Genomic DNA, 23,759 nt, shown 5'->3' with positions numbered 1-23,759 from the left:
CAAACTTCAGTTCACCCTCAGCCTGTGTCTACAGCTGCTGGCCAGCTTGCTACTGGCACAGAGGCTGCAGAAAAGCCTATGCAAGGCAAGAAGTCTCACCTCATCACATGGGAAGAAGTCAGGAGGTGTCACGTCAGGCTCTGACTGTAAACTCACATCCCACTGCCAAAGCACTTCTAAGAAGGCAAGAACTCTTATCTCCCTTGACATGCTTTTGGGATCCGTGAGTTGGACTCATGCTTAAGGTGACGTGGATTAAGATAATCCATGCCAAGCCTACCCTGGATTCCACTACATATCACCTCTGGAATGTTGCATGGCAAACTGAAAACATGGATTGATCTGACTGAAGATTAATCCAGGTTTGGGGGCAGTTCAAATCTGTGCTTCAGCTCAGCACTCAGTTGTACCCACTCAGCAGAGGGGACAGCAGCAGTAAGCAGCCAGGGCCCATCACCTCTTCATTAGTAGGGTCACTTGCAAGGTCTGCATGAGCTAGGAGCACGTGTGGCAGGAGTGCAAGGAAGGGATCAAGCTCTGGCTGTTCTATGCCCTTCACAGACATTCAAGGACAAAGACACAGATACTTGTGGGCTTGCTGCCACTCATGGCTTTTTATGGGATGTAGAGTTAAAGCCTAATCCTCCAGCCAGTCTTGGTCTCTTTCCATGTGGCTGCCACATCAATAGCGAGACAATTGTCCTCACTGACCCGGGTGCAGCACAGCCTGACTGCCTGCCACACACTGTCACAGGCCTTCAGACTTGTTAAACCTCTTTTGGTGGTGCACAGAGCAAAAGACCTGGTCAATGCATGGCCTGCTCTGCCTCACAGAAAGGATTCTGTGAGCAAAAGATCCCTACATACCTTCCTCTGGCTCCTTCAGGGTCCTCTTCACAAAATCCACGGCCTGAGCCACCTCCTGGTCACTGCACACATCCATCTGTAGCACTTTCATCCGGTCAGACTTCATGTTCCTCAGCTCCCTGGCTCCATCTCCATTCTCATCCTGCTCAGCAGAACAGAAAGGTGTCCCACTAAGATGAACCAAGAACAGCAGTGCAGCTTGGGGCCAGATATATTCACATGGTCAGGAAATAGAAGCTACTGACATTGCACACACAGGTGTAAACTTGGTGCACAAGTATGCACAAACCAGTGTGCCATCCTCCTGTTCCCTCCAGCACCACTTCCAGAACTGCATCAGTGACCCAGTGCCCTGCAGCACCACAAAGCCCACCTGCTCTTGGCTCCTCATTATGGGTTTCACATCCCTAACATGCTGAAATATTGTGCCAGCCAGGGAGAACCATGGTCACTCTCCACTGCCTCTGCCTGTGCTCTACAGGTAACATAACTTGTATAGAAATTGGAGTCAGATGTTCAGGAATACCTGCTCAGTAAAGATGTGCTACACAGCACAATTACAGACATAAGGCATGAAACGAGATTCTGGCTAAGGAAAAAAAAAGAACTTTTTTTTTGGTTTTCACTCTATAGGCAATAAGAACTTCATGGCTCTGCTTTCCTTTCCACCCTTTTCCTTTCTTTCCTCCCCATCCCACTGCTATCATTAGAGATTCTGTTACTACTGTGGGGTTTTTTTGTTTAGTCAAATGTAAACACAGTTAAAATTCCAAATTTTAAATTTTACCTGCTCACTTCTAGGCAAGATTGCTACCTAAGCCTTAGAGCTTGCTCAGGTAGTAAATAACAAATAAAAGTGAAAAGAGCACAGATTAGCTACACAGTTCCACAGCAGACTTGAGATTTAATTCACAAAACTATCTCCTGAATCACAAGCTCTGCCTCTTTAGGGAGGAAGAAGTTATGAATTGGTGAGTCACCATGCCTGGCTGCCACTCTTCCTTTATCACTTGATACCAACTCCCACAGCACAAGGGCAAACAAGGCGAGCAACCCACCCACAGTCACCTGCTCAGCAGCCTCTGCAGCCAGGCAGATATAAAAAACATGTAACTGCTTCGTTTTTTATAAATATCTCAGGCTATTTAATTCATATAGAATACAACATCTCATCTCCACCTTCAGTCCAGTGAACAATGACACATAATGAAGGAAAAGAGCTGAAATGTCCATCACAAACGTGAGCAAAACAGGGCTGTTCTCTTAAAAATCAATATATAGTTACACTGGCATTATGACAGTAGTAGGAATGAGTTCTTGGCTCCACGGCTGCATGTCATTTCACAACTGACTTCTTTCCCAGTACAACAAGAACAGCAAACAAAGTTTGAAGCTTTTCTAATGCACATCAAACGTGGTGACGGGCTGTGTTGGCCCTCTTATCTAGTCACGAAAACAATCTCAAAGTGGTGTTACAAGTAGTAAACAACATGGTCACCAAAATACAATATTCCCTTTGAAACAGATGAGGGTTATAAGATCCCTCACTGTATTTCTGGAAGATGCTCCTGCATCTCACCAAGTTTTATAAAGCAAATTTCCACTACTTAACAGTGAATAAAGTGGAGCAAATTCAGCTTGTAAAGAGAGAGTTTTTTTTGTTCCTATATAAAAAGCCATAACTATATCTGCATGCAAGTGCCAATTGTCATTTGAGCACTGAAAAGACCTTTCCCTGCATTTTTTCTCTAATCTTGCATAATACTTATAAAATAAAGAAGAAATATTTCCACTGTTTTTGAGAAACAAAGTCATAGGCTGGCAACTTAAAAATCCAGTAAAAATTGTTTGTATTATTCATATGGAAATTAATTTTCTCCTATCACAAATCCAACTCCATCTGCAAAGTTACCTTCCCAGCTACAATTTACTCATTATTGACAAAACATATTGATTTTGGAAGACTGACTTCAACATGCAATATCATTTGGGACCACTTTTCATAGTTGCAGATACCACCTTAGCCACTATTTAACTGTAAAACAAAGTGCTCAGTTCTTTTGTCCAGAACACCTCTTCACAAACGAAGCAGCTACGGATTTTTATGGAAGCAAGTGAACATAATCTTATGTTCTGTGGTCTTCAGGGGCTTTAAGTACATTCTTTCTTAGGTACCACATGGTACTTCCTCCTTGTTTTTTAAATAGTAGATTTGTTGGCTGAGATAACGCCTGGAGCAGTTCCCATGGGAGCAGCCAGACTGTCCTCCCAGGGATGATCTTCCTGATCTTCACCAGCAGGAGCCACAGAGCAGCACAAATCAAGTGAGGTGCTGGCAGCAACGGCCCAACTGCTCCTGCAAAGCCTCTCTGCACTTCCCTTTGCTGCCTGATTTTTGTCCTCTCAAAGAATCTCCCAGCTTCCCTTTGCCAGTTCCATAAGAGTTGAAAGCCATTGTGCTCCAGCCCAGCCTGCTGCCCAAGTTCTCTCCATAGGCCTTCAATGGGACTGTGTGGTTTCCTCCCAGCTATCTCCTATCCCCTGGGCTGAGAAGCCCAGCAGCTCCACAAACCCTCTCTACCCAGCTGAGGAAACTTGATCAGCTTTTGGCTGCCTCCCCTTCCCTTCTTTGCTCCTCTCCCCTGTTCTGGTTTGGAGGATCCCAGTGCAGTGGTGCTGAGGAGAGGCAGATCACACAGATGGTCATTAGTGGAGAGCTTCCGTTACGGACACAGCCATGGCTTTTTCCCAGGGAAGCTCCTGGGATTCAGGATTAGGTTCTGGCAAGCACTGGGGCACCCGCAGTGAGATGTCAGGGGGCAGCAGGAAGCCATGAACAATGCTGCTCCCATGGATGCAGCCATCTCGCTCCGTGTGCGCCAGTTCCTTCCCACCCTGCTGCCAACCCACGCACTGTCTTCCTGCGTTTCCTGAGCGGAACACCTCGTGCTTGGCCTTACTGCATTCCACGTAATTGATTTCAGACTCCATCTGACCTGGCAGGATCACTTTCAACCCTGTTCCCCAAAAGGCCTACAATCTTCTCTGCATGGTTCTGTGCATATTTTTTCCTGAGTGCAAACTCTCTTCTGGGGGGTACTTCCAAGGACATGGTCCTGGGACTAAACAGCAGTCACTTAGAGGGTGAGTTTACTCATGAGACTATCATGAGGTACTGCAACAAACTGTGACAAAACTCTAACTCAGGATACATTTATTCCCTCCCCTTTAGCTACTCTGCTGCTTAGCCAAAATGAGATTAGATTGACACAGCACAGTTTGTTCCCAGTAAACTTATACAGGCAGGGTGCATCACACTGTGATGCAGTCATCTGTAAAACTGACAGGGCAGTGTGTGGCAGTTGCATTGAGTGCACTGAAGGTGAGCTGCCTGGCTGGCAGTTCCAGAGGTCTATCTCCTTTGGGAAGGGAAGTATGATATCGGTCCTCTTCCAGGCTTCTGGAAATCCCCTGGCCTCCAGGGGCTCTTGAAAACATCACCTATGGGGCAGAAATCACCATGGCTCATCCTCTAAATGCCCTTAAGTATATTTCATCAGGCCTGGTGAACATGAGCAGTTTAATTTATATAAACATCCCTTGTTCTTTACCTTTTCTTGCCTACGGTCTTCATGATAACAGCTGGCAGTAGGCACACAATAAAAAATTTATTCTTTTTTTTCAATAAGATCAAGGAAAATAAAACAACTATTATTTCAACTTTTCCTGTAATTTATACTTTTAAGGTTACTTAATAATCTATTTCTGTGTGTTTTTTCCATCTTAATCCTAATACATTAACAGAAACTTTCTCAGTGGACTTACCTGCCCTTGCTTAATGTAATCCCTTTTCCATTTGATCCTTTCCAGTTCTATCCCAGCCTGTGTGCAATATTCTTTTTATTCCTGTAACTTTATATTTGACTGTCTGATCATTAAGAAGCTCCTGATGCACCTCACAGTCTGTTATGCTGTATTTAATACAAGAGCTGTCTGTGGTGGTGTAGTACATCAGGGATCCTGTAATTCTCTGTATAAAAGCATGTAAGTGGTGATGGACTAACTAGGTGTGAACTAAGAGCCTGGCATCTGCTTCATGACAACTGCCCCCACACCTGCTCTGACCCTGCTGGGAACCTACAGCAGCTCACAAGAATGAAGCAAGCAAGCAAACAGGCCTCACTTCAGGAGCATTTAGTTTCTTTATGGGGTTTCCAATGAAGCCTGTCCCTCTGCTCCACATTAGCATGTGCCTTCCAAACAGCTCCCTTAGCCACCCTATTTTCCCTTTCCTTTCCATTCCCTATATCTGCTGCTCTGCAGAGTGCCTGACTTGCCATCAGCACTGAGACAGGCATCCCAAAGCAGCAAATCACATGACTACTGAAGGAATTACAGAGGCTCCTTATGGAAATTTCCAAACAGTGGCAATAATCCAACAGGACTCTCTTGCTCTCAAGTTACACAATATGTCAGCTGATAATAACTTTCCCTTCTGGTGTGGTGGAAGAACGGAACGTCTGCCACGATCACACACGCAGAGAAGGCCACCCTTGTTTGTTCTTACCTTCCACAGTACTCAAAAATCTGTAATCATCATGCCCTGAGCACGTGTGCTGATGTGGTCATCTTCAAATGGAGAAATGAGCGACCGTTAACTGATTCTGAACAATTCAGGTCAGAAATCACATGAGTTTTGACTAGCAATACAGCAAAAATGCATAGTAAAGGTAAAATCCCAGCTGAGGTAGAAGTGGAGCCAGCCCAGTTTATAAAAAGGGTTTCACAACACTAAGTTGTAAGTCCTTTGCCTGAGCAGGGACTGGAATGAGGAGTCTGCAACCACTTCGTATTTAGTCTGTCTAAACTTATCTCTTACAAGTGATGCCACCTGCTAAACACACGTGACAGGAAGTCAGACCTAAAGAAAATAAATTTGTTTATTCAGCCATCCATAAACTGAACAGCTTGTACAGAAGCTGCAGAAGCACAGTTGCAAGACATTTTGGAAACAGAGCCTTAATAATGCAGAAGAGGCAGCTTGGAGATGAGTTTGGGGAGGGTATCCACAAAGTGACATTGTGAAAGACAGCAACAGGGATGCCATGGAAGACAGAAAGCCACAGTGCCACAGTAATCTTGGCCAATCAGATTTATGGTGCTGTGGTATTTCTGAGAGGCTTCCAGCAGTGAACAGTGTACAAGCTACTGTACAGACATGCAGTTGACAGATGAGCCCTACCCTAAAGAGCACACAATTACAGGAATGAGGTACAAGATACAACAGGCAGATGAAGCAATGGAAGATGTAACGATCCCTGCCCACTGCTCCTCTCTCAGGTCTTGAACCAGGGTAAATGGAGGCTGCAAATAACATGCTTTCATTTGAAAAGTGTTTTTCTCTAATCAGAAAAATTTTGATCAATTTCACCACTCACCATGAGCAAGCATCCAGCAAAAACAGTAAATCCCTTTGCATGAAGGCATTTTGCCAAGGCGTGTCCAAAACCTTTGTCACAGCCTGTTATTAGCACCGCCTTCCCTTCAGCCTGTGTGGGGAAAACAGTCACAGGATACCATCAGATATTACAATGCAGGCTCCACCACCACCCTGCCCCACAGCACAGGAGCCACTTGCAGTTCTGCAGCCAGGGCAGGTACAATTCCAGATGCAAGTGACAGTGGCACCTGTGTGTACAAACACAAGCACCTCCCAGCTACTGTGAAATCGAATTTATTCAGTTGCTGGTCTGTAACAATCTTTCAAGTATCAGTGCCCAAAGCAGAACAGAAACACTTCAAAAGAAGTTATTGGTCTGCCAGTTCATAGTAAGAAAAAGCAGCACAGAGAACATCCAAATGGCAGGATGTCACTGGCTTGAACTGTACAGCAGCTCTTTTAGCTGCTGAGTGACTGCTGTCTGTTCCCCACCTACTCCCACTCCATGCAGCACTTTCCATGCTGTATTTTAGCATGCAGGAATGTGACTACAGGTTAGAGCTTCCTCCCGAAACTCTGCAGTCTTAAGAAGAACAACTTATCAAATCCTACAGTTCTCTCCTACATGATCATTATCATTTGACTGGCAGGTGAATTGAGAAAGAAGATTTGATATTCCATCTGGTATGACACAACAGGCTTGAGATAGATATGAAGGCAGAATCCCAAATCCTGAAGAGAAGCTATAGCAAAACACTGCCCATTCAACTTCTGTCTTTGCTTGACAGTCATCTCCTCACCACAGGTGTGAAGCAATGTGAACTAACACTTAACCCAGCTAGAAGGCTGCCAGCTGCTGTGCTGCACAATGCTCCAAACTGAAACTATATCCATGCGGCAATAACATGATACAGCAATAAAAATGCAGAGGATGCAATAAGGAAGTGAGGTCAGTTAGATCTCTCTGGAGATACTGGCAGTTAATATTGCCTGTTACTGTATTCACAACGGCTGGAATATGAACACACTTATGTACGAATTGCACTGGCTGGTCCAGACACACTTTCAGAGAGAAATGGGTCAATCACCAGTGCTCTCTCATTTCTTGCTTTGCTGACCCGTGGTGTAGTGAAGCAGCAATAAGGAATGATTGCAGGGTGATAGTAATCAGAGCATTACTGCACAAACCCAGGGTGAGCCTCAGCAGAGAACAATAAGCAAATAAAGCTACACCCTGTCCTATAACTCATGTTGAAGTAACTGCTCTCAAAGGGGAGTTAAGATCTGAAGCTGAAACAAGAACTGATCAAAAGTCTATCCTACATTTATAATACAAACACCCACATTACACTATAACCTATACTCAGACAAAGAGCACCCAGGTACAGACTAGCTCTACTAAAGCTCTAAAGATAGCTACAGCTAAAGGACAAAAGATGAGTGAGAATGAAATATACAGTGCTCAGTCTGAATTTAATTTAGAGTGACACGGCTCCAAGAGAGATGAAAATCAAACATTAACCAGATCACAGAAGTTGTCAAGGTCACCTCCTGCAATAAATCAGCAAGCTGGCCTGTGAAAAAATAAAGCATTTGACCTTTTTTTCTCTTTCTCTCACTTCCCTAGAGCCTTTGCCTCTGAATCTTGAAGGGAGAGGACTTCCCAAAAGAGCAGGAAGTGTGCAGGAAGGCAACTGTAATCACTTCCAGAACACAGGTCAGGCAAGCAAAGAAGATACCCAATCCCCAACCATCATTAGCTCCTTAAAAAAAATCCCCAATCAAACAACCAAAATGTAGACAGAAATGAGGTTTAAAAATCCTCTCATCTGCCTTTAATAGTAAGGAAAGCGAGGGACAATTTACAGTATGAAAAGGATCTTGTGATTGTTATTTGCTATAACCCTAATTGCTGGTAATAAAACACGTGACTACAGCATCATGGCTCATACCAGACAGAGGCCCCAGCAGCACCAAGGAGCATGCAAAACCCCAGGGGATGTACTGCATCTCACATCTGTACCTGTGCCTCTTTGTGCCATGCCTGATGGACAGAGAGCTCCCAGGGATGACAGCAGGATCAACCTCATCCCCAGCCAAAGGGATCCTATGCTATGCCAGAAAAACTTCTGAACACAGAAAAGCCCAATCACCCTTATCTTTTGAAAGTCCTAAGATAAGGCTTAATGGGCCTGTTCCTGAAGTTTGATAAGGCCAATCTGCAGCTTAATTTGACTGGGACAGGCAGAGAGGACCAGATATCAGCACAGTGACCTTAATGAGCATTCTGAGGAACACAGGTGCCACCCTCACTCGGGGTCATACAGGGCTGCCTGGAAAGACTGCATGGGAGACAGCACTCCAGTGCTGACAGGGTGTCTGGGACAGCGTGCCTGGGATCTGCTAAGAGCACTTCTTGTACCAGAGGTGCTGCTGTGGCATGTGGGCACACTAACACTGTCTGTGCTTGCTGTGTGATCCACAACACTATTCCTCACAGTTCAGGCAGCCCTAGCAGAGCAGCCTCATTTCAACCTGCAGTCAGCTCAGATGTACACAGCATTTCCTACTGAGAATGGGCAGTTTATTAAATAATATAATTTATTTTACTAATGCAGGTGATCTATTAGAATTATACATTTACTGCAGAACAGACTGAAGAAATTGAAGCTACTTTTTCAGCTTGTCTCTCTAGACAATGTGGGAATATGGCATGCTTATCTAGACTTAATCTTTTTCTAATGTGCCACTTGTTCAGGTTTTTTTTTAAAATCCTGTTCCCATTTGTAGTTTCCCTGACCATTCCCTGATGTTATCAAACTGATTTTAGGATAAGTGCAGCTACAAAGTAAACTTGGCTTGTTCCTTTTTCCAGGGTTGGGAAAGTTTGGGAAAGTTGAGGTTTTTAATCCCAGGAAAAAGAACTGAAAATATTTACTAAAGGGAAGATATTTTCTCAAGTGGAACAGGGATGGAGAAAGTAAGAGAAGCAGAGTGGATGGAGGAGTGAAGTGGGAGGCTGCAATCAGACTACAGCTGTTTTCTGGCCATGCCAGGGGGAAAGACTGAGCTGGAGGTCCTGAAGCAAAAACATTGGCTCAGAGAGCAAGTCATATCCTGGGCATCCAAAGCAGCACGGACAGCTGGTCAAAGGAGGTGATTCTCTCTCTCCACTCTGGTGAGATCCCACCTGCAGTGCTGCATCCAGCTTCAGTCTCCCAGCACAGGAAGGACATGAACCTGTTGGAGTGTGTCCAGAGGAGGCCACCAAGATGGTCAGAGGCATGGAGCACCTCTCCTATGAGACAAGGCTGAGAGAATTTAGATTGTTCAGCCTGGAAAAGAAAAGGCTTTGGGGTGACCTAATTGTGGCCTTCTACTATCTGAGGGGAGACCATTTACAGGAGCATGTAGTGACAGGACAAGGGGGAATGGGTTTAAACTGAGAGCAGATTTAGAGAAGATATTGGGAAAAAAATGTTAACTATGAGGGTGCTGAGGCCCTGGCACAAGTTGCCCAGAGAAGCTGTGGATGCCCCATCCCTGGAAGTGTTCGAGCCAAGGCAGACAGGGTTCTGAGCAACCTGGTCTAGTGGAAGGTGTCCCTGCACATGGGAAGGGGTTGGAACTGGATGATCTTTAAGGTCCTTTCCAACCGAAGCCATTCTATGATTAAATGAACACGTTCCCCCTCCAAGTGAAGCACTGCGGGAGGGCAGCAGCCGCCGCACCGCGGCCGGGCCGAGCCTCGCGGCAGGGGCCGCATCGCCCCGGGCCGTGCCCGGCTCGGCGCTTCGCCCCCCTCACAGCGTCTGTCCGGCTCCACCAGCCCGGCCCGGCCCGGCCCAGGCAGCGCTGCTCCGGCCTCAACACCTGCAGCGCCTCTGCCCAGCCGGGCCCGGCCACGCGGCCCGGCGCCATTTTGGGCCTCGGCGCGCCTCCGGCGGGCTGTGCCGGCCAGCCCCGGCCCCTCGCCGCGGTACTCACGGGCAGGGCGCGGCGGGCCCGCCGCTGCAGGAGGAGGAGGAGGTGGAGGAGCAGCACCCCCGCGGCGCCCAGCGCCAGCAGCAGCCCCGCGCCGCTCCGCATGGCCGCAGCCTATCGCCGCCGCCGCTCCGGCCCTGCCCCCGGCCCGCCTCCCGCCGCGCCCGGCACCGCGGCCCCGGCCCAGCCTCATTCAAACGGCAGCAGCGCCCGGCACCCGCCGGCTCCAGGTAACGCGCGGGTGGCCGCGGGGTGGGCCGGGGTGGGTCGTGGCGGCCCCGCGGAGCTCTGGCGGCCGGCTCGCACGGTGACCTTGCCCGCGGGGGGCGCGGGCATCTCCTCTGCGCGGCCTCTCCCGCAGCCGCCACAAGCCTGGGCGGCCGCGCCCCCCGGTGCCTCCCCGGGCCGTGAGCGCGTTTGGGGCCCCGTCAGCCGCGTCCCGGAGAGGGGCCGGGCCGGGCCGGGCCGGCGGGACCTGCCAAGGACCTCCGGCCTCGCCCTCTCCCTGCAAACCTCCCCAAAACCCGCGGGGACGCCAGCCGCGCTCCCGAATTGGATCAAACCACCGGGATTTCTGAGGATTAGCCGAGCCAGCGAGCCTCCTGAGCGCTGTCCGCTCCCTCCCTCCCCATCGCGGTGCCCACCGCTGCTCCTTCTGCGGTAATTTCAGTTTTTCAGCCCAGGCCTGGTTTCCAGCAGGCCCCGAAGCTGCCGCGGTGGCGGCCCGGCCTTCGGCAGAGATGCAAACCAGCCCTAACAATTAGATGCCGTTTCTCAGCTTCAATAAAAGGGACTGGGAGATGTTTTTTGTGCCTTGGGTTAGTTTTATCCAAGATAAATGTGATTGAAATTGACTTTGCATACCAAAGTCTCGTTCTTGAGATGTTTTCACTCGGTATTGAGTTTATTGGTGGTTCCCTGTGCTTAGTCCAGCATCACCAGCTATTTAATTACCAAACAATGTATTTTTAACAGTGTGGCTGTTAAAAATAGCTATAAAGCTATTTATATAGATACTAGCTATAAAGCAAAGGATTGTTTTGGAAACATATCACATGTGACTTGAAGGTATATTTTTGTTTGAAGTTATTTCATATGGCTCATTTGAAATAATATATTCCGTATGAATACCTTAATTTTTACCCATTTCAGCAAAAACAGTTAAAGATGCATTAAAGAAGAGAAAATGACATTTTCGTTAAATGTCTCCCTGCTTGATAGTTTACTTAAAATGCTTTTCCTTATTTAAAAGCATCTTGGATGGCTGAAGGTTGAGCTGTTTATCTCTGTGTGAGGGACTGCAAGGGGAGAAGATGAGTTCCTTTGGACTGTATTTTGCTGTTGAAAAACATGGAGTCAGCATGTCTTACAAAATAATTGAGCAACTAAAACAGAGGTGCTATCTTGTGTTGCAGAGCTAAGGAAGAATAGTTTTGCTTTTGGTAAAGTGTGCTAGTTGAAAACATGTTGGCCACCAAGCTGTCCCGCCCTCTCTTGAACTTCTCTGTGAAAGCCCTGAATTTCAAGGACCCAGGGAATGGCTTCAGGTAAGTAACTTGGTGGAAAAGAAGAAAGAGTGACATCTTGAGTAAAGCACACGTCAAAGACTCACTTGATGTCAGTGGGACAGTTTATTTACAGAGTCACAAGGTGGTTGAGGTTGGAAGGGACTTCTGAAGGTCATGTGGTGCTGCCACCCTGCTAAAGCAGGGCCTCTCTGAGTTGGTTGCCCTGAGCTGTGTCCAGAGGTGGCCTCTGAGTATCTCCAAGAATGGTACTCTAGAACCTGCCTGGACAACCTGTGCCAGGGCTCAGTCACTGAGCTGAGCACAGCAGAGATGAGCTCTATATGCAAGGAAGGGTTTGCAACATGTTGGATTTCGTTTTTTTTTACATTGCAGGTAAAAAGTTCAGTATCCATCAAGAGGTTTGTTTGGAACATCAGCAAGTAGGCCTTGCTTCAGTGCAAGAAACTGTCATATATTTCTGTGACATCCAGATGTTAAAGAGGCAGCGAATCCCATGAAATGAGAAAGTTGAGAGGGAGGGTTTTAGTGAGAAATGGAGGTGGGTTGAGTAATTAAGCTGGTTCTTTTCTGCAAATGAACAGAAGATTGCCTATCTAATTCTAATTTCTAGCTCTGAAAAACCCCCAACATTTATATTGCTGTATGATTGGAACTTATAAGTCCAAATTCAGAGCAAGTTGAGTGCTTTCCCTGGCTTTGTTTTAGAGCCGGGTTCCCAAACAGCAGTGTGTGTACCACTAATTGTACATAAGCCATTTAGAAGGGGCTCATGCCCTGTTAAACAAGAACTGCCACCTCCAGTGTTGCTCTGCTGCTGCTGATAGCGATGTCCAGCATCATCACGGTCAAGGGTGGCTCTGGTTACAGGGTGTTGGAGATAGCTAGGCTGTTAAGAGATTTCCTGTGCAAACAGACATAGGTCTTTTATCTCCTATTTGCTCCGCATACACCAGAGTTCATCTGCAGGAATCTGCTGTGGCCTTAAAACACGAATTAATGTTTTATTAACTTGAGGAAAGAATTTTCAGCATATTCTTGTTTTTTTTTCTTCCATCTTCTGTTTTGCTTACTGTGTATTTGTGCTTTGTGTGTCTTGTACTCAGGGCAAACCTGTGTTGCATTTGCAAATCCCCACAAGTTTCTAAACCTGCAGTGGAAATCCAGCTGTTCATTGAAAGGCAGTGCTGCCACTACAGCAGCGTCTTAATGCACTGAAGCAGCATTTTTGTACTTGACTCTTCAAGCTGATGACTCCTTTTTTTGGTGTAACTGAACAAAAGGCAGTGCATGATTACAAGCACAAATTCAATTTGAGGACCATCTGTGGGTTCTAAAAGTCTCTGTTGTGGTCTCTAGAATTCAGTGATGCAGAATGACAAAAATGGCTTATGGTACATTAGTGTGCCATGTGGGGGCTCACATCGCTTCCTGGTTGTTCTGCTGATGACTTTCCTGCTCAGCAGCAGCCAACATCTGTTCTTCTTTTGCCATTGCCTTCAGGTCAAGATAGGCAGAATATCTAGTAGGTGTTCGCTACAGATTATTGTGAATTGAATGCAGCAAATCAGTGCTCTGCAGTGAAATAACAGGACCAAACATGACACTGAAAAGTAAAAACCAAGTTCATTCAACCAAAAGAAATGTTATGAACATTTTTTGGGCACTTTAAGACACACCAAGGATCTTACTGTTGAGGTAAAAGTTTCAATCCAGGATTGCAGGTCAGTGATGTTAACACACACTGCCTGGGGACTGACCTTTGCAGCAATTAAGTTGGCTACAGCTATTTCAAGAGCTGATTTGGCTTGTGACACTCTAACTTAGAAAAACAGCTTAACTGTTTCAGGAGGGCGAGTGAACGCCATTGCCTGAATGTGTCATCTCCTTTCCCATCTGGTTCAAAGCTTCTGCCTTCACAGATCCCTTGGTTTTCTGAGATACGGCTCAGAGGCCAGAGCATCTGCAAGCTGCTGTGCAGCATAGCACAGGTCACCCTGCGAGCTGTCTGAGCTGGAGAGAATTGTGAATGATTATGCAAATTTACTTAGAAACAGAAAAGCAGCCTGGAAGATAAGCTCTGGGAAGGATAGGTGCTGTTAGAGGAGCCAAAGGGTAGATGAGGCACAGCAAGTCTAAGGGAAGGCTGAAAGCTCCTAGAGGGCAATGTCAGTGCCCAAAGCAAAAATGAAAAAGCTGATAAAGTCCAGAGAGGTGACTGACAAGGACAGAGCTTGGGGTCACTCTGATTTGTTGTTCAGGCCCAGTTTTGATGAATGATGGCAAGACTTAAGACAGAGTGATGCTACTGGGTAACATAGCTTTTCTAAATGGAATCTCATTTCCTAGAAGGCATTGTTGCTTTGCTCTGGTCTGTCTTTGTGAATATGTTTTGTGTGCTGGGAGTCACACATACTATGCGGAGGAGCTTCAGATCTGCATGGCAAGTATTGCTCAAAGACAGTGTTTCTTAGCTTAAACAGCTGCAAAAACGGGATGTAAAATCTGAGTGTATTTAATGGGTAGATGCTGCAGGGGAAGAAGTGTCATCCAGGATGAAATAAAGATGGAGCTGTGTGTAAAAGGAGTGAGACAAATCCAAGCAAATTCAGCCTCAGGCTGGGTATCAGAGACAAAGCCACAGCAGAATACCTTCATCAGACAAATTAATAACTTCCCATACCCCAACTTTGTGCACATCTTAAGTGAGGGTGTTGTTGCTTTTGGAAATGCAAACACTGCACTGCCCGCTTTGTGGGTGAAAGCAGCTCTGTGCCTCCAGACCAGGAGCTATTTTAGAATACTTTGTAATACCCAGACAGCTTCTGCAGCTGGAAATAGCAGCAAGGTCTTTGGAGAAACAAATGTGTCATACTGTAGGAAACACACAGGCTCAGACTAAGGAGAAGTATAGACTAGATTCCGTCTTCCCAAATGACAATTTACATCATGTTTGTAGGCAGCACTACATTCCCTTTCATGTGTATGTTGCTGCAGCAGGGTATGGATAAGCTGTTCCACATCTGACTGTTCTGTTGGTTTGGGTTTTTTTAACAGGCCCGTGCAGAGATTTTCCTTCCCTCTCTTGTCCCCATGTGGCAGCCGCTCTTATGCAAATGAAGTCGATCAGGTGAGTGTGACTGTGGCTTCCAGGAACTAGTTCTGCTGAGCAGGGGTTTTAAAATCCCTGAAGCCTGATGACCAAACTCATCTTTGCAGTTTGCCAGAAAGACTCCAAGCTGGACCTCTCGAGCATGCTCCACATTCTTTCCTAGCACCGAGCTTCCATTGACGTAGCACGGTATGTGCTGCTAAGCATGGAAATAAACAATCATACGAGTGGGTTTTTTCTATTTTTGGAACTCACTCAGCAGATTAAATGTTCCACCTTACAGTGGAGGGAATCTGCATGGCAAATTCTTAATAAAGCACTCTTTCTGGAGAGTAGTTGTTTAAAGACATGTAAATAAATCAGTGTGTCCTCACCACTCCATCTAGAGAGTGGCCCTTTTTAGCAGCCCTCACCTTGAAGATACTGACTTGCCAGGAGCAGTGCCAGGAAAAAGGCAGGGGAGTGTTTGTCATCTTGTCTGTCTTGTGGCACAGAACTCAGCACTGTAGCAGTGCTAGAGCATGCACAACTTACTCCATAACTCTGGAACAGCGTTTCAGAGGAACTCAGATGTGATCCTTGCATCACTGCTGGGCTTCCAGTGTGAGAAGCCTTTGCTGCTGCTTCCACCCAGCTTCCACCCTGATCAGTCCTTGAGTATGCTGGGGAAAGCCAAATTTATAGCTTGTTAAAAGAGATGAGTTGGAGTGAATTGCAGGCAATTATTATGTAATCACACCCACAGCAGCACCTTGGATGTGCAATTGTTGCTGTTGGACTGTCTGATGCACCTTTTTAGATTGTTATTTTACTGCTTGTTATTTAACTGCTGCCTGTTTTTGGGGTAGAAAAAGGACTTTGGAGAGGGAAGGAGATATACTTCCATTTAAATTGTAAATTGGAAAAATAGGAAGACCAGAAAAACACAACCAGACAAAAAGAGTAACGACCTACTGGTCCTAATTTCATATATTAACCTCACTTGAATCTTAGCTCTTAGAACCCAACTCTAGAGGGCTTAGGTGCTAGAGAGAGAAAGACAAGTGAGCAGTCAGTAAGATTAAACTATATCCTTTCTTGAAACTGTCTTCTCCATGCCCTGTGGGCTACATGAACACAAGAGTGGTCTCCTGCCTGCTCTGAACATATAGGAGCAGTTCCTGATGGAGGGAAAATATGTCTTGGGAGCTGTCTGGTATATTTTCAGATTTCAAGATGGATGTGAACTGCCAGAGCATGGTGTTTTGCTTGGTCTGTTTGCCTTGGAAGCCTGTTGCCAGAGGTGCTGACCTCCTCCATGTTGGGAGGGCAGCGCTCCTGCCTCACTGGAGTGAACTCAGTATGAAAATGTCATTTCTTGTGTTCAGGAGGCACTGGGTGGCAGGAGGCAGTGAGTGTAGAGAACAGACTGCTCCTGGCCGAGGATGTGACTTGTTCTGTGTGCTGCAAATCACTGATATCAAATACTCAATTCCAGTGCATTTTGTTCTGGTTTGTTTTGCAGATTGGCAGCAGAGCTGTGCTTATAACAGGCTGTGACTCAGGGTTTGGATTTGCCTTGGCCAAGCACCTGCATGACAAAGGTTTCATTATTTATGCTGGCTGCCTACAAAAGGTAGGGAAAACAAAATCTGTTCTTCACCTGTGGCATGTGCAGTGACACATAGCAACTCCAGTCTTCCCTCTCCACTCTGCACAGCTTTCTGCCAAGGAGAGGGAGGGAAAGGGAAAGACACAGGTGCTTGACTTTCACAGAGCAGAACCAGGACTGAATGGTATCTAGGGAGGTTCTTATTTAAGTCACAATGTTGTGGTCTGTTCCATGTCTGATGAACTGGAATCCCAAATCTAATTTTATAGGCTTAACCATAAGCAAAGTTTGGTGTCAGACTGTAGTCTGGACCTTTGGCCCTGCTCTCACTCTGTATATATTTATGCAGGCCTTATTTTGATTAATTTTGAAATACACCAAACTGCCAGTGATTTTATGGCATGTGTTTTGAGCATATTTTTCTATATTCACAAGCACAGCCATGCCATGGTGTGTATTGGGGGTCTCCTGAAATAGCTGGGTGGGTGATGGAGTCCTACTAGTGCAAATGAGAGAAGAATGAGGCCACAAACAGCTGAGTGACACAGCCTTGATATGCTCTGAAGGAGATCTTGGTGTGACAAAGCATTGATGGTCACAGAGAACAGGAGAGAGTTTTAGTCTCTCTCTCCTTATGAAGCACTGCACTTTTTTTAGCTGCATGGCCATTTCCTAACATAAACAAACTTACTCTTAAGGATATCCTGGGGTGGGTCAGTTAGTTTGATCTAATCTTTTAGCTCACTCACCACTATAAACATATCTTGTATAGTGATACTATTTAACGAGAATTTGCCAGGTATTCTTTAATGTTATCCGACTTTCTACTGGTTTCTTTTTGCATTATTACTAAGTTTTGCTTAAATTAGTAGTGTTTCTGCTGCATTTTTTCAAAATAGGTGTCTGTCTCGATAGCTCTGTCTTGTGTCCCAGTGTTGGGTCAAAGATTTATTTGTTAACCTAGGCTCCCTCTACAGGCGTCACAGCAGAACAGGACACTTGGTACAAACTGCTGCCTTTTGAAAGGGCTCAAGACAGAGGGTAGAGAAGTACTTTTTTGATAGATGTTTCTACTCAACTTTTGTAACTGAAGATCAATATTAGAGAATATGAGAACACTGCAAACTTAAAAAGCACTGTTTAGAGTAATAGTCTGCCTCTATGTTGACTGAAGTCAAAAACTTCAGAGTTGCAAAGTTACTTATGGGTTTCATTTCTTTTGTCTGAGCTGCTAAAAAGGCACCATTTTCAGTGGACATACCTTACAGTTACTGAAACCTCCCTACTATTTTTGTTGTCTTCAGTACTTTTTCTACTGAATGCATGTTCATGGAAAATCTTGGCCTCTGACAATTTCAGCATAAGCTGACAAGCATGCCAGAAGTCTTTTAGACTTTGATCAATATTTACTTCCTCACAGAAAAATCAGCAGAAAGCTTTGCAGTATCACTCTGTAATTAAATATTGCTTCTTTAGCTGAACTCACACACCATGTTCCAAAATCTGTGTGGCCATGCCAAGAATGGTAACAGCAGTTGTCATCAGAAAACACTGGAAAATGCCAAAGCTCTCTAGTTAGCTGAGTGGCCTCTCATGTGTCTTCAGGCCATTATACTTTCTGTAGAACAAAAACAACTCCAGGTGACTGAGCTGATTTTTCATTGTGCTACAGGCTTCTCTAGCAAAACCATAAGCAGAATTCTGATCAGAGTATAATTATTGTTGGTGCTGATTTTAGCAGCAGAAAAAGCTTGATGTTTTTAGATGCTAGATAAAAGTGGAGGTAGAAATAAGGAATATAATCTTTGGTTTGGATATATTTGACCTAGCCTGATGTAGAGGAAATGACTCTGAAACTTCAAATGTCACTTTCATGGGATTGTTTTTCACAGCACACCTGCACATCAGGAGCAGACTGCTGCTTGGGGAGCCACTGTGTCCTCAGGACATGCACAATTCTTAGGAATGCCATGTCCTTACTGCAGATTAAAGGTGCAGGAGCTTGTACTGAGCAGGGGGTGCTTGCTGGGTGCCTTGCTGCAGCAGATCCACCTCTGGCTGCTTTCTTGGTGGTTAAAGCAGTTTGTACCAGCTGACTTGGTACAGGACTCACGGTCAGATGGAGATGCTTGAGGAATGGTGTTCTGCAGGACCAGTCCTGTCTGCTCCCCTTCTTCCTAGGGCTGTAGGACTGTCCTGAATATTCTGTGACTGCCCTGTGCACTCTTTTGCTGGATTTGATATTGGTAGGTGTTTGATATTCTGCACAGGCTCTTTAGCCAGATGGAAACCGGCACTTTCTTCCTCTCTAGGACAAGGGGGAGGGTGGCTCCAAGGAGCTGGATGCCATGAAGAGTGATCGAATGAGAACTGTCCAGCTCAACGTCTGTGACAGCAAAGAGATGGACCGGGCAGTGGAGCATGTGCAGAACAGCCTCGAGGACCCAGAGAAAGGTGGGTGTATGCAGTGGGCTCTGAGGCAGCACAGGGACAGCAGCTCCCTTGGCTGGGCTCTGAGAGCATGGTCAGGGTGCATTTCAAAAGCTGAGCATGTGATTGAAGGATACAAATCTTTGAGGAGCAGCAGGGCAGAGCAAATGGCCTGTTTGAATATTGTACCATATCAGAAAGGAGCTTCCCACTTCACACAGGATCTACAAAGAAAACTGCTTTGTTCTCCACTAACTCCTGTAGGGACATTGGCAAAAACCGGAGTGGTGTTCAAGGCTCTGGGAGTAGTACTTTGTTCCTGTGAACTGAAGTTTATTGTGACTCCCTTTCTGTTGTAAAACCTGCCCCATGCCCAAAGATTGGGAACTACAAATGGAAATGTGTCCCCCACTCTTTGAAAAGGCAAAGGAAATTGAGAGGTTTTCCAAAGAATTTCCCACGAAGCCAGTTGGGTATCATTAATGCTATTGTAGATACTACCATTTAGAGTTCAGGGGGTAGCTGTACTGATTTTCTTAGCCTGCCTACTTCATTCTACTGAGGTAAGCAGCAAATTCTGCTCCAGTACTGGGAAAATTGCCTTTGCTCATACATTTCTGAAACCTTTCCACCCTTTGAAGTACTCTTTTCTGCTAAAGAATATCCACATTCAACAGAAGGTTGTTTTAAAGCAGAACAACCAGTAATGTTTTGGTTTGGAATTTATTTTTATTTTCTTTGTATTTAATTTTTACATATGGATCTTCTATATAAATTAGGTTTTCTAGCTCTGTATTCTCAAACACAGGCCAGAATGAAGTTGCCTTTCTTGGGCTTTTTCTGATAACACAGATCTTACCAATTAGTCAACAGATAAAAGTGAGTTTTTCTGAACAACAGACAGAAGCCTTTCTCAGACTTTTCTCAGCATGTTTCATGTACCATTGGAATATTATATGAAATGAGTTGATTTCATTTAAAAATCCTTTTTAATCTTTCTTTTTATTGTCAAATGAGAAGGAAGCTTGCCATTTTGGTTGCAGCAGAATAAAAGGGAGAGGCCATGGCATGCATGCTCACCCATGCCTACACCCTCCTTCCCAGCACTGCAGACACTCTAGTTCTTATGGTAACAGAAGGGATTTTACTTTGAAAGAATTACTCTTTTGCTTCTTAAAATGTAATTTCTATTCTTATTATTTGCATTATATATTTTGCTTCTTTTAAAAAATTATGATGGGTAAAAAAGGAGTGGCAAGGAGAACAGCTTAGACAAGGCTGAAGTTCTCTGCTGGCTCAGAACTTCCTGGGAAGCCTCATTCACAGTACTTTGTGGCTGCTGTCTTGGGTGGTACAGGCAGATCTCTGTGGTGGTTCTGTTTTCTCAGGTGACTGAAGTGCATGCTGGACTCTCTTCTATCTGGTCTTCACCATCACAAGTCATAATAAAAAACTCTGTTGTGTGGTTCAATAACCTACTGGCACAACTAATGGTGCTTGATTTTGTCTTGCAGGGCTCTGGGGGCTGGTTAACAATGCTGGGATCTCCACATTTGGGGAAGTTGAATTCACCAGCATGGACACCTACATGGAGGTAGCTGAAGTGAACCTGTGGGGGACCGTGCGAACCACCAAGGCTTTCCTCCCACTCATCCGGAGGTCTAAGGGTGAGTGGCAGAGCTCCTGACTGGCTCTCCCTGTAGCAGGTCCCTCATCCTGCCACATCTTGCTGTGTTAGAGGCCAGAAGGTCTGTGGCACTTCTCTCTGCACCATGGACACCTCCCTGCCCTTAGAGATGCAATGTGGTCCCCAGCAGACACAAGGATTGCCTCACCTCTCTGAGTTACACAGTGAGACAGCAGGCCTGAAAAACAGTTCTTTCTGTTTCCCGTATGTGCTGCCTTCTCCTGCAACATCCCACACAAGATCTAATCCATTATATCTTCTTTTACCTGCTCAGAATCTGCAGCTCACAATCAATTACAGTGCCAGGAGCATTCCTCCCAGCTATATAAAAATCAGCTGTGGCAGGGTGGGCAGCAGCAGTGCACAAAGCTTCTTGCAGGGAAGTTGTTATTTTGCTCTGCTACTATGAGAGCCCGTGATGTAGGAAAAGAGGGGATTGTACAGCAAAGGCATGCAGACCTGGAGCTTGCATGGGTGTCAGCATAAAGGGGCAAAAGCTTTCCTGTGCTAGGGCCTACTGCCTGACTAAATGAGAGTATTTTTCACTCTCAAGGCATCCACATCCCTGTGCTGTGCATCCCTGGGCTGGATGTGGGCTGGGCAGCCCTTCTTTTACTATGGAAGGTTATCCACTTCTGAGGTCCAAGTTTCTCTAGCACAACTTAACAATGAGCCCTGGTAGAAAGTGCAGAGAACTCCAGCCTCTACCTAGACTACAGCATCCACATCCTCTTGCCGGCCTTTTCCCCAGCCCAAATGGATGGCTTCTGGCAGGGAGAAAGGCCTCTGTTCCTGGAGCCATAACCCAGTTGTCACGTGGAAGAGTGCAGTGGGCTTAAGCTGCTCTGCCCATTGGTGGTACAGGAACAATCTATTTCATTTTGAGAAACAGACACTCTGAGCCACCACTGGCCTTTGATTTGCAAATAAACAAGCTCAGCTTTGGTGCCAGAGCCTTTCCTTGTTCCTGGTTGTACTTGTCTGGGCTCAGTCCCAATTGCTGCTGAGCAATCCTGTTTCCCCCCATGCAGGCTCTGTCCAGCCTCTCCTGTGTTCCCCATAGCACTGAGCTTTGTGTGTCAGCATGTGCCTGTTCCCTCAGGTAGAATGAGCCAAGGAGCACAAACCTGAACGCCGGTGCCTAGGACAGCAGTGCTCAGGCAGAGCCACGAGCGGGTCTGCCAGGCAGTGGGCAGTGGACAGTGGGCGGGTGCACGTTCAGGAATGTGTCGGGCGGTGCCGGTACCCGCTCCAGGCCAGGTACCCCGGCTCAGCTGTGCTCTGCCCGCCCCCGCCTAGGTCGCGTGGTGAACATCAGCAGCATGATGGGGCGGATGGGCAGCCCGGCCCGCTCACCCTACTGCATCACCAAGTTCGGCGTGGAAGCCTTCTCCGACTGCCTGCGCTACGAGATGCAGCCCCAGGGCGTCATGGTGAGCATCGTGGAGCCCGGCAACTTCATCGCCGGCACCAACCTGTACAGCCCCGAGCGCATCAAAGCCATCGCCGACAAGATGTGGGACGAGCTCCCCGAGATCGTGCGCAAGGACTACGGCAGGAAGTACTTCGACGAGCAGGTCAGCAAGATGGAGTCGTACTGCAACAGCGGCTCCAGGGACACGTCGCCGGTCATCGAGAGCGTGGCGCACGCGCTCACCTCCACGGCCCCCTACACCCGCTACCACCCCATGGATTACTACTGGTGGCTGCGCATGCAGATCATGACCCACATGCCCGCCGCCATCGCTGACCGGCTCTACGTCTACTGAGGCCTCGCGCAGCTATCCAGGTGGGAAATTTGTTTGAAGAGAGCTTTGTACACACTTCCCATTAGTCCTTTTTAAATTTTTCTAACCTCATTTCAGAGTACTGTATTTTAGCTCTAAAGGGTTCATTTAAATATCTGACATAACCTAACAGGCAGTAATTTGCAAGGGATGTTTCATAGGCAGGAATATGTTACGTTTGTGCGGGGACAATGATTTTTTTGCTATTTATTTCATGTAATCCTTTCTTTTTTTCACCTCAAATATGAAGCTGTAATCATTATTTAAACTGCAATTGCTCTGAAGCTTTTTCAGAATAATTTCTGCTGATGGCCAAACACAATCTTCACAGTTCCTGCCTAGGATGCAGTCTCCACACCATAAAACAGAATCCCTCCATGCTCTAATGGCAAACCACTGCTTCCTCATGACAAAGAATGTCCAACTGACTTTTCCAGGCCTGGTCACAGTAGCCCAAGGCAGAGCAGAGACTTCTTTAACTTGGGGATCAGAACTCAAAACGCTCAAGGTGCTGAAACTGAGCAACTGACCCCATCCCTTACTCTCATAGAATTATACTGATGAAACCCTAGAGAAAAGGAACCAGTCTGCTTTTCTTGCATGCTTTCTTGCAAAGGAGTTCAACGACCCAGGGACTCAACCTTGCAGACTTTCACCACGGGAGTTTCTTACTCATATGAGCATTCCCATAACTGTGAGCAGCTTTACGCACAGGACTGCAGGTGTCAGGATTGGCCTGCAGTGACATTTCCCTTCTCTTCACCAGTATCTGAACATGAACTCCAGAGTTAGCTTGGAGAGGAGCTTCCCTTGAGCTCCATTGTGGAGGAGATGGAGCAGAGAGGGTTATAGTCACATCAGTGAATGCCCTTCTCTCCAGGGACCTCAGTTACAGCCAAGTATTTGTACAGCAGCTTGCACAGAAGGGCCTTAACCCTGACCAGGCCTCCAGTACTGCAGCACAGGTGATGATAACAATCATAACTTCCATTGAAGGAGTCACTGAGCTGAAATACATGCCACATGACATAGATCTATCACAACATCCATAACAATAATGTTAACTTTAGGAGCAGTCTCATTTCCATGATGGTTGTTTACATATCTGAGAAATATTTGTTTTGTACTTTAAGAAAAGAAAAGGAAAAAAAAAAAGAGCCTTTAATGAGGAATTCAGAAAGAGGAATTTTTTTTAAGCTTGAAAGACAAAAAAAAAGTAATTAATGACCATTGTTAGTGAAGTCAAAAAGAAAAGATTTCATGTGCTCTAGTAACATACTGTGACATGATCAAACTCCTTTGGCTTAATAAATGTATACATGAATGATAACAAAA

The 23,759-nt window shown here is 46.0% G+C and overlaps 2 protein-coding genes across 3 annotated transcripts in view; one reads left to right on the top strand and one right to left on the bottom strand.

Annotated features, from left to right (window-relative positions):
* Window positions 1-10,446, bottom strand: part of LOC119704489 (D-beta-hydroxybutyrate dehydrogenase, mitochondrial-like) — a 16,945-nt gene extending 6,499 nt beyond the window's left edge. The window contains exons 1-3 of the mRNA XM_038145834.1: window positions 10,295-10,446; window positions 6,306-6,416; window positions 868-1,009 (exon numbers count right to left, since the gene is read on the bottom strand). Of these exons, the coding sequence (XP_038001762.1) occupies window positions 868-1,009; window positions 6,306-6,416; window positions 10,295-10,396 (355 nt within the window). The 5' untranslated portion in view covers window positions 10,397-10,446. The remainder of the gene's footprint in view (window positions 1-867; window positions 1,010-6,305; window positions 6,417-10,294) is intronic.
* Window positions 10,383-23,759, top strand: BDH1 (3-hydroxybutyrate dehydrogenase 1). Of its 2 annotated transcripts, none has more exons than XM_038145832.1 (7): window positions 10,383-10,521; window positions 11,707-11,838; window positions 14,875-14,947; window positions 16,434-16,544; window positions 18,833-18,974; window positions 20,465-20,617; window positions 21,937-23,759. In XM_038145832.1, exons 2-7 carry the CDS (start codon window positions 11,756-11,758, stop codon window positions 22,404-22,406), a joined length of 1,032 nt encoding a protein of 343 aa, XP_038001760.1. In that variant the 5' UTR covers window positions 10,383-10,521; window positions 11,707-11,755; the 3' UTR covers window positions 22,407-23,759. The 2 variants fall into 2 exon arrangements, with proteins under 2 accessions (XP_038001760.1, XP_038001761.1); XM_038145833.1 differs by lacking the exon at window positions 10,383-10,521 and adding an exon at window positions 10,549-10,951.

Source organism: Motacilla alba, chromosome 9 (genome assembly GCF_015832195.1).
Source record: "Motacilla alba alba isolate MOTALB_02 chromosome 9, Motacilla_alba_V1.0_pri, whole genome shotgun sequence".
Taxonomy (NCBI): domain Eukaryota; kingdom Metazoa; phylum Chordata; class Aves; order Passeriformes; family Motacillidae; genus Motacilla; species Motacilla alba.
This window is presented reverse-complemented; position numbering and strand designations above follow the sequence as displayed.